The sequence below is a fragment of the Bos javanicus genome, chromosome 10, assembly GCF_032452875.1.
Source record: "Bos javanicus breed banteng chromosome 10, ARS-OSU_banteng_1.0, whole genome shotgun sequence".
Lineage (NCBI taxonomy): Eukaryota > Metazoa > Chordata > Mammalia > Artiodactyla > Bovidae > Bos > Bos javanicus.
Genome location: NC_083877.1, coordinates 24442521 through 24453638, shown reverse-complemented (window position 1 = coordinate 24453638; position 11118 = coordinate 24442521). Strand labels below are relative to the sequence as shown.

The 11118-nt window shown below is 38.3% G+C and overlaps 1 gene segment (V, D, J or C); it reads left to right on the top strand.

Moving 5' to 3' along the window:
- The first annotated feature begins 4898 nt into the window (after positions 1-4898).
- Positions 4899-5535, top strand: LOC133255165 (T cell receptor alpha variable 23/delta variable 6-like). The segment is given in 2 exon segments: positions 4899-4965; positions 5108-5535. Coding segments are annotated over 2 exon segments (480 nt in total).
- Positions 5536-11118: the final 5583 nt, after the last annotated feature.

Here is an 11118-nt window from a genome sequence, read left to right as displayed (position 1 = left end):
CTTTTTACCTCAAAATCCATATACACAGAACCATTATTATTCATACAGTCTGAGAAAAAGCAAAGACTTGCTTTTATGTGTTTTAAAAACCCTTATTTTTCTTTTAAAATAACCTACTAGAGGCAAAAACCAGAATACAAATGACAATAGTTAACAGTTAAAATGTATTTTATGTAAAATAGATAACTAATGGGAAGTGGCAAAATAAACAGGGAGCCCATACACAAACCCTTCGTGGGGCTCAGCCCCTCCTCCAGCCACAGTCACACCATGAGGCCTCCATGAGGTCACCATAAGGCATTTGCAGTACTTAGTATTTCTTACCTACATTGGTATAGTTACAACCACAAACACTTTTTAGCCCTACAGATTTGGGATTTGGTCTTCTCCCTTCTCAATCTGTATCTCCTTCCACACTAGAATCTCTAACTTATAACTAAAAGAATAGCTGATAAGATGACAGAATTAAAATAAATATTTCCCACAGTAAGTTGGACTCCAAAACAGTAAACACTGAAAGCAACTAAAAGAAGAGAGAAATCTCTTCAGTAAATATATTACCCAGCTTGGTTGGGTGTCTCAAGAATGTTCAGGTCTGTCTCATCATGATGTGTCCCAACAGGCAACTGCAAGCACTGGTATCCCATCCTACGAGTGTGGCCAAGTGAACAGAAAATATTTGCTCAGTGTTTAGTATGAACTTGATCACTTACAAAATATTTCTTATAGTTCTGGAGGCAAGAAATCTAAAATCCATTTTGCTGTCTACATCAAGGTCTTGGCAGGGTTGATTCCTTCCAGGTTCTTTGAGGAAGAATCTGTTTCCTTTCATTCTGTAGCTTGGAAGCCACTTGGATTCCATGGCTCAAGACCCCTTCTTGAATCATTCCAACATCTTACTTCCACCACCATGGCTCCCTCATCTCCTGGAATCAAATATCTTTCTGACTCTGTCCTATAAGATATAAAAATTTAATGCAGAGAAATCTCAATTAAATAGAGCTGGCAGAAGAGGGGAAGCTCTCCCAACCTGTGGACATCACAGAGGGCAAAGGGAAGATGAAAGAAGCCTCTTCTTCCCTGGTCAGGACACAGTCAATGGAAAGTCAAGGGCACTCTGTTTACTATAATCCTCCTAATTTCCTTGTCTTCTCTGTATATTCCCTTCCCTTGTCCAATGGGGACTTGCATGTGGCTCCTCATGGTTGCTGATCAGGACTGCAGTCCTTTGGTGATCTCAAATAAAATCACCTTTTATGGGGAAATACCTGGCAGTCTACTGCTTGTTCCTGTGATTCTGTTTTTGTTCTATTTGTTCCTTTTTATTGCTTTGCTTTTATATATCATATATAAGTAAAAACACACAGTATTTGTCTTTTTCTGTCTGACTTATTTCACTAATACATTCCGTATCTATCCATGTTGTTCCATTTGGCACGATTACATTCTTTTTTTATATTTGATTAATGTTCCATCGTGGGGTGTGTGTGTGTGTGTGTGTGTGTGTGTGTGTGTGTGTGTATAGATAGATAGTTAGATGAAAGATCAGTATTTTCTCTATCCATTCATCTATGAATGAACACTTAGCTTGGTTCTGGATCTTGGTTATTGTAAATAATACTGCTATAAACATTTGGGTGCAGATAAAATTTTGAAGAGTTTTTGTTTTCTTTGGATAAATACCCAGGAGTGGAATTGCTGGATTATATGGTAGTTATATTTTTAGTGTTTTGAGAGGAATCTCCATAATGTTTTCCATAATAGCTGCAGCAATTTCCAACCCAGCAGCAGTGCACTAGAGTTTCCTCTCCTCTGCATCCTCACCACACTTGTTATTTTTTTTTTCTTTTGATGGTAACCATAGTGATAGATGTGAGGTGACAACTCATTTTGACATAGATTTGCTCTTTTTCTGAATATTAGACACTTTGGGCACCTTTTCATGTACCTGTTGGCTATATCTTTGGAAAAATGGCTGCTCAGGTCCTGTGCCCATTCTTCAATCAGATTGTGTTTTTGATATTGAGGTATATGATGTCTTTATGCATTTTGGATATTAACCCCTCATTGTAAATATCTACTCCCATTTACTAGTTTGCCTTTTACTTTTGTTGATGGTTTCTTTGCTGTGCATTAGATTTTAGTTTGATTAGGTCCCATTTATTTAGTTTTCCTTTTGTTGCCATTGCCTTTGGACAAATAAATATTGCAAAGAGAAATGTCAGTGAACATACTGTCTATATTTTCTTTACGAGTTTTAAGGTTTCAGGTCTTACATTTCAGTCTTTAATCCATTTTGAGTTTATATTTATATATGTTGTGAGAAAATGTTCTAGTTTTCGTCTTTTCCTTGTAGGTGTTCAGTATGGTCAACACCACTTACTGAAGAAACTTGTCTTTTCCCCTTTTTAAGAGGCTGGATAAAGTCATTCAGAGTAATATCTCTGTATGGCCACAGAGGGGCAACACTGCTTCAGAGAAGATTAATTTTTGTCTCATACACAGATTCTTCAAGGAGACAGAAAGGATCCTTTAAATATCTATCAAATGTTTATCTCCGACTTTGCTTCAATTGACATCTATCATTCTTGTATGTATGTATGTATCCATCTATCTTCCTAAATAGTATCTGTGTATATTTGTCCAACAGTTTGAAAAGTATGACTTTGAAAGTTAATATCTCTGTAAATAACATATGTTGTCCTTTAAGATTAAGGCCACATTAGTTTCTCTAATATAAATTTATAATGTTTTCACCCAGATACATCCCAAACTGCAATCATACTGAGTTAATCAGTGCCAGAATTCCCTTACCCCATTCTTTACTAAATCTAGTGGTGGTGTAAGTTCCAGTTCAAGCAGCTCCTCCATCAGAACTACTTTCTGACTGAGCCCAGAAGCGAGTCCATTATAATTTTCTTCGGTGCATCATATAGAAACACATTTCTCTTTAGTAGCTTTTATCTGAATGTACTTGAGTATTGGGAGTGGGTTGACTGAAGATTATTATTTCTGTCTCTTTCTTAAATGAGACCTAAGTATGACCATTTAGTAGGCACTTAGTATCGCTAGTAAATATATACTGAAGACATCTGTTAACAAAAAAATGAATAAAAAAGAAAACACACCAAAATTTAGCAAACAATAAAATACCCCCTTAGAGAGCTCAAGTAGATGGGATTAGATTGAGTGGTGGGAATGGTTATCATTCTTTTCTGTTGAACCATGAAGATGTTTTTCTTTGATAGTGTCTGAGATCACATCAATGTAGAGATCGGAAACTCTTCTCTGTGCTTCAAAAATATGAGCTCCTTTGTTGCAGCCTGGAGGAGCAGAGACCAGAACCTACCCCATGACTGGAGGGTGTGTCAAACTGTGCCCTTGTGATTGTCCTAGTAAGCATGCTGAAGGGACATTCTTGGGTGGACTTGCTCTCTGCTCCGCTTCACTGCCTACACCTGCCTCCGTCCCCATGGAAACAAAACAAGATGTTCCTGATCAACAGCAGAGCCTTAACTTTACTCCCTGTTTATGGTGCGCTAATCAAACTCTCCAGTATAACTATTCCCTAATGATCTCATGTGTCTTCTGCCAATAAAAATGTGGACTGAAAGGAGTCATTTTGTCTTCCTGCCATGGAGAGTGGGAGGGCCCCCTGACTCCCCATTTGCCAAATTAAATGTGTCTGTCTCTACATTAGGCGCTCGCCCCTGTTTCAGATCTTTCTCACCTGCTGTGCTGGAGGAGGCACTCCTTAATTTCTGTCTCTATATCCTGATGTGTTGACCTCAAATCCAAACTGATTCTTTGCAGTTTTGTATTTTACCTGTGAGGTTAAGATGTAACTCAGGATGAGAACTACCAAAAATGTTTCATTACTGAATGATCATGGTCCCATATCTTCTGAATTCTGCAAACTTTTTCTAGTCAATTGTATCCTTTGGAGGTCAAAGATCCTCCAGAATAGATTATTCCAGTCCTTCTCAATTTATTTTCTCCATGCTTATTCTTGGAAATATTTTATTTGCCTGATTTACATTTTAGAAGAAATATAAATTGAAATTGATTAATCTTTTTTTTTCTACTTCTTAAGGTCATGTAAAGTGTGGAAACATCTGAACGATGGTGTTAAAATTTAAGTTCCACCAAGGCAAAAAGACTATATATTCTTTATGTTCTAATGCATAAGCTTAGCTTGTGAAATTGAAAGTGTTAGTTACTCAGTAGTTTCTGACATTGCCACCCTGCCAGGCTCCCTCTGTCCGTGGCATTCTCCAGGCAAGAATACTGGGGTGGATTGACATTTCTTTCTCCAGGGGATCTTCCTGACTTAAGGAACAAACCCAGTATCCTGCTTGGCAGGCAGATTTTTTACCCTCTGAGCCACCAGGGAAGCTAGCTAGTTATGATATATTTTGTCCCTTGTGTATTCTCAATAGACTTTAAGTAGTTTGCAAAAAAAAAAAAAAAAAAAAAAAAGAGAGAGAGAGAAAGAAATGCCCCCTACATACTAATCTTGTGACTTCTTGGGAATCCCTCTCTTCCGCATTGTAATATAACGTTATTCCCTATTAACACATCAAGTTGTCCTGATATATGATTTTTAAACTTCTAGGAGGTATAAGGAAAGGAAGAAGGGGATAGTGTGGGAGAAATTCTAACATGCTTTTTATCCATTTAAGTTGGGGGAGCGTATTTCTGATTCCCAATTAATTTGACTTTTGGTGATTCTAAATTAGCACCGAATGAGAACTAGTACTTTTGAGAGAGATAGGTTTAAGTGAAAGCAATTGTGAGAGGGTGAAGCCCGCTGAAAGAATAAAAGCACGTGTGAACTTCAAGTCAGAGTTTGAGCTGGCTGAGAAGAGCAGAAGAGGAACTTGAGTTGCCACTGAGCACTGGTGCCAGAAACGATGGACAAGATACTGGGAGCATCATTTTTGATTCTGTGGCTTCAGCTAGTCTGTAAGTTGTGGAGGAGAAAACCTAGGATATTTCATTAATTAGGGGGACTGAGACAATTGGATTACAAACAAGTTCATGCAGATAGAAACTTTAAAAAAGAAATATATTTTATGGAATTAATGGCTTTTATCTCTTTAAACAGGGGTGAATGGACAACAGAAGGAAAAAAGTGATCAACAGCAGGTGAAACAGAGCGCTCAATCTTTGACAGTCCAGGAAGGAGAGATTTCCATTCTGAACTGTAGTTATGAGAACAGTTTGTTTGACTACTTCCCATGGTACCGACAATATCCTGGTGAAGGCCCTGCATTCTTGATAGCCATACGTTCAGTTGTGAATGAAATGAAGGATGGAAGACTCACAGTTTTTCTCAATAAGAGTGCCAAACAGCTCTCATTGCACCTCGCAACTTCCCAACCTGGCGACTCAGCCACCTACTTCTGTGCAGCAAGTGCACAGTGCTCCCCAGGCACCTGCAGCCTGTACCCAGATCTGCAGCTGAGGCTCCAGACACATCCTGCTGTGCAGATGAAACACACACACAATTTGTTTGTGCATAAAAAGTCTTAATATATTTAAGACTACTGAAATTATACAGAATTTATTCTTTCATCAAAATGGAACTGATACAGAAAATCAGTTGTTAAAAGATGTCTCTAAAAACTCCCAAACATTTGGAATACATGCACTAACTTAAAAATAACCATGGGGTATAGAAACAGTTACAATGACTTTAGAAAATATTTTGAAAGTAAATATTGTGAGAGCACATGATATAAACATGTATGAGGTGCAGCTAAAATAATACATAGAAGGAAACTTATCTTTTTAAATACTTATATCACTAAAGAAAAAAATCTGCAAAACCATTATCAAGACTTGCAGCAAAAGATGATGGAAAAACAAATTAAACTCAACACCAACTGAAAGAAGTAAATAATAATATGTTGGATTGGTGAACTACAAAGAATGCTATGGAGATAACCATGAAACACAAAGTCAACTTTGTTAAAAAGATTAATAAAATTGATATATTCCTATGTAGAATTATCCATGGAAAAAAGAAAAAAACACAAATTATAAATATTAATAATAAAAAAGAAAACTATTCTGCAGGTTCTATAATGTTCAAAGGGTAATGAATGAATATCATTAAGTTTATGTCACTTTGTAAGTGTACAGAGGTAGATTTACACAGGTTGGGAAAACTTATATTTTGAAAAAGTGCAAAGACAACTCAATAGAAGTGACATAGTCTCATGAGCAAATGAGGTTGGGACAACTGAATATTCTTGGGAAATAATTGAAACTTGGCCTAAATATCACATCTGATACAAAATTTTGAGCACAGTCCCAAAATGAACCATTCGTTCAGTTCAGTTCAGTTCAGTTGCTCAGTCATGTCTGTCTCTTTGCAACCGTGGACTGTAGCACTCCAGTTTTCCCTGTCCATCACCAACACCCCGAGTCTGCTCAAATTACTGTCCATCAAGTTGATGATGCCATCCAACCATCTCATCCTCTGTCGTCCCTTTCTCCTCCTGCCTTTAGTCTTTCCCAGCATCAGGGTCTTTTCCAATGAGTCAGTTCGTTGCATCAGGTGGCCGAAGTATTGTAACTTCAGCTTCATCATCAGTCCTTCCAACAAATATTTAGGGTTCATTTCTTTTAGGATTGACTGTTTTGATCTCCTTGATGTCTAAGGGGCTCTCAAGAGTCTTCTCCAACACCACAGTTCAAAAGCATCAATTCTTCAGCACTCAGCTTTCTTTATGGTCCAACTCTCACATCAATACATGACTGGTGGAAAAATCATACCTTTGACTAGACAGACCTTTGTCCTACACCATGTATCAACAAAGGTCCGTATTCCTAACCCAGCCTAACTTAAAGGTGCTCAACATTTACATTAGTGTACAGTTGGAAGAAATTATCTAACACAAAGTCTATTTTATACTAAAGTGTTGAAAATCTCATGCAATTCCTTGAGTACTGTACTAAAATTGCCATGCTGCATGGGGTCGCAAAGAGTCAGACATTACTGAGCGACTGAACTGAATTGAACTGAACTGAACGTGGGGCTTCCCAGGTGGCACTCATGGTAAAGAGCTGGCCTGCCCATGCAGGTAACGTAACAGACTCGGGTTCAATCCCTGGATCAGGAAGATGCCCTGGAGGAGGACACGGCAGGCCGCTCCAGTATTCTTGCCTGGAGAATTTCATGGACAGAGGAGCCCAGTGGGCTTCAGTCCCTAGGGTTGCAAAGAGTCAGACATGACGTCAGTGACTGAGCACACATACACTAAAAGTGAAAAACAGAGTGATTGTATGAGTACAGAATGAATGTAAGTGGGTTGCTTGTTTATCATCATGATCTCAGGGTGGGCCAGGAGCTCAGCTCACTGCTGCTGCCCAGAATCACCAGAGAATATTACACCACATCTTGTTAGCATGGGAAAAGATCAAATTTAAAAATTCAAAGTATGGTTACTACTGAATGTGTATCACTCTCATACCACTGTAAAGTTAAAAATCTGAAGTCAAAACATCATAAGTTGGTGAGTCTGTAGTGATGAAAAGAAACAGACTATTGATACTTGCAATAGCCTAGATGGGGATTCCTAGATGGGTCAGTGGTAAAGAAACTGCCTGCAATGCAGAAGACCCAGGTTTGATGCCTGGGTCAGGAAAATCCCCTGGAGAAGAAAATGGCAACCTCCTCCAGTATTCTTCCCTGAGGACAGAGGGGCCTGGCAGTCTACAGTACACGGGGTCTAAAAAGAGTACAACATGACTTAGCAACTAAACAACAATAGCCAGGATGGATCCCAGGATGTTATGCTGAATGAAAGAAAAATCAGTCTCAGAGGTTACATGATGTACGTTTACACTTATTGGATATTATGATTGTATATATATTGTGTGATTCTACTTATACAACATTCTTAAAAGGATAAAATATAGAGGTAAAAAGGATACTAGTAGTTACTGGGATTATAAAGAGTTGCAGGGTCAGGGAGGGTATGGAAAGACTGTTTAGAGAGATGTGTCATGATTTTAGTGGTGGTACAAGAACCTATATATGTGATAAACCTTCATAGAGCTTTATATCAAAACCAAAGAGCACATATAAAAACTGATGTATAAGATTATGGTCTGTATTTTGATAAAAATGTCATCAATGTCAATGTACTAATACTTATGTGATTATTATATTAATATATATCTATATTTTATAACATCGTGCTGCTGCACAGGCTGATGCAGTCATTCACCATCTCCTCTGCTTTGTTACAAATAATTTCAAGCCCAGGCATTAGTTACCTGCCAGCACAGAAGTGAAATGGGACCCAAGAGTAGATGTCTCAGATAAATACAAACTCGCCTCCCTGCTTCACTCATTCATGAGTCATTTTGATCTTAAATTCCATGAACTGGCACTGTTTTAGACCTTGCCTGTATTTTTCTTTTCCACTTGTCTATTTGCCTTTCATTCTTTTACATTAATTCATCCATTACAACACTGAAACCAAATGGAAGATTGACAGCTACATTCCACATGAACATGAAACAGTGCAGAGAACTGCAGTCACCAACTTCTGTGGTGTTGACAGGTACTAAGTGTCTGCAGTCTGTAGATATTGAGGTTTGTAGAAGTGCATTATAGCAGTACATCAGAGAAGGATCTGGCATGTTTATCTTAACTTTATTTTACAAAGAGAGATAATAATGAGTGACTGAGAAGTTAGACTGAATACTCTGGACCAATGAGATAGAAAATGTGACATTTGGATGATTCTTGTACACATGATCTAATAAGTACAATTCTACATTTAGAGGCAACAGGATTGAATAGCCTGATTTCCCTCAAAGTCTAATACATAAGACTCAATATCAGATTTCAAAAGAATAATATTTTATTCCAGTTATAATTTCATTTAAATATAAACCACCAAATAGACTCTGAAATTCAGATGAACTGATGTTTTTAAATCACTTCATGTTGAAGTAGTTTTATTTATTGAAAAATCTAAGTCCTGGAATTCAGGAAAAAAAAAGAGACATTAATTACTTTGATTATGATTGCTTTTCACTCAGAAGGCCTAAGATCTGTGAAAGTTTTAAAATAGTCACTAGATTCTGGATGGAAAATAGTAAGTATAGGCTAAATGAATGACCAATCAGTAGATTACAAGAATGTTTCAGAGGCTATACTAAATTATATCTTAAACAGGATGGCAAAATATTTTACTGAATAAATACCAAATGTATGTCAACTTGTTTAACCTGCAGTTTCCCTCAGTTCAAACCTTTAATATTAATTGCTTTCTTCATGCCCCTTTTCAGGATCTGCCAAACTTAATGACCAGGGAAAGACAAGTAGACAACGTAAAGGTTTGTAGTGAGCCAGACTTTTTCCCATCTGGGCACAGACCACGTGGCCTATGAACATGACAAACCCCACTTCCTGTCTGGGGGAGGAGTCACACAGGAACTAGGTGCCATGTATATGTGCTGTCAGGCACTTAAAGATGCTGAATTCTTAGCTTGAGGCAGAATTAAACACATTTATGTACAGAATCCATCCTCATGCCACTCTCCAGTCTGCTCTGGGTGTTCCTGGCCTTCACCTTCTCTGGTAGGGATGCTTCCAAACATGCATGTGCGTGTTCAGGGCGAAAGGACTGCACACAGGCACGTGGAGCTTCACAGGGACTTGGGGAGGAAACAAGGATTGGGGAAAAGCAAGCGTCTTAGGATTTCAGTTTGGGATGTAAATATTGGAGTCGGTCCAAAATTAATTTCTGCATTGTTTTGTTCACTATTTCAGCTCTGTTTTCTCACATTTTCCACAGGATCTTGTGTGGCCCAGAAAGTTACTCAAGACCAGTCAGACATAATCAGCCAAGCGGGGCAGTCAGTCATTTTTAACTGTCAGTATGGAATAGGTTGGTTCACATACTACTACTCCATTTATTGGTACAAGCAGCTTCCCAGGGGACAGATGACTCCCCTTATTCATCAAAATTCAGAACATGGGAATGCAGGTTATGGCCGCTACTCTGTAAACTTCCAGAAAGGATATAAATCCATCAGCCTCACCATTTCAGCATTACAGCTGGAAGACTCTGCAAAGTTCTTTTGTGCTCTTAGGGAGCTCTCAAGTAAAAGTACAAAGGAATATTCACAGTGCTTAAAGTAATGGGAAAAGCCGTACAAAAACCCCAGAGCTTAATAAGAGAGCTCTGCTGCTGCAGGACCCCAGCTGAAATGCACACCTGCAGATCCCAGACAAGAAATGGTAATCATGTGATTGCTTAATGTGTGGTCTGAATCAGAGAATTTAATTCTAAATTAAAGCTTCTTCTATGTCCAGAGTAACTTTCTACTGTTTACATTCTCCTCTTGAATTTTTGACTAAATTAATCATACAGAACATGTGTAAAGTTGTCTAAACTTACTCCAAAGTTAATTAAAAGTGACAGTTTCACTAAAATACACTAACATCACAAATCTGGGTATAGTTGTTTGGAATCGTCATGAAAATCATTTTCTTAGTCCTTTCTTCTTAGACTTGTGTCACTTAAGGTACAATCAGAGAAGCAGATCACCAGTGGTATCAAATAAGAAATTAGTGATGAAGATTAGAACTCAGGCAATTTCTAGATCTGGTGGAAGAGTGTATACAAAGCTGTTATCTTTGTATCTGGTGTGGAGACTGAATTCACTGTTAATCAGCTAGAGCAAAGTTAGGGAGAGACTGAGGCACAGACAAACTGTGATTCATAAGGACATAGTAGAACCATGAGGGTAACCCACATAGACACACTAAAACTTGTCTATGTCTCACCTCCTTCAGTCTCATAGTAGAGGGTGAGCTTAGGAGAAGTGGGTGTCATTTGGCATCATGCTGCATACATACTTGGCCCAAGACAAACAGAAGATGAGGAGGAGGTTTGGTGGGAAGTGGAGGGGCTCTGAGTCAACAATGAGCTATCAGATCAGGAGGAACACCTGTGAGTAACCACAGTCCCTGGAGCCCTGCACCAACCCAAACATAAAAACTGTGGCTGCTTCATCACAATGACCTTCCAAATGTCACACAAATTTCTTTTGTGGCCAACCCTAAGCCAGAACAATATGGGAAGCACA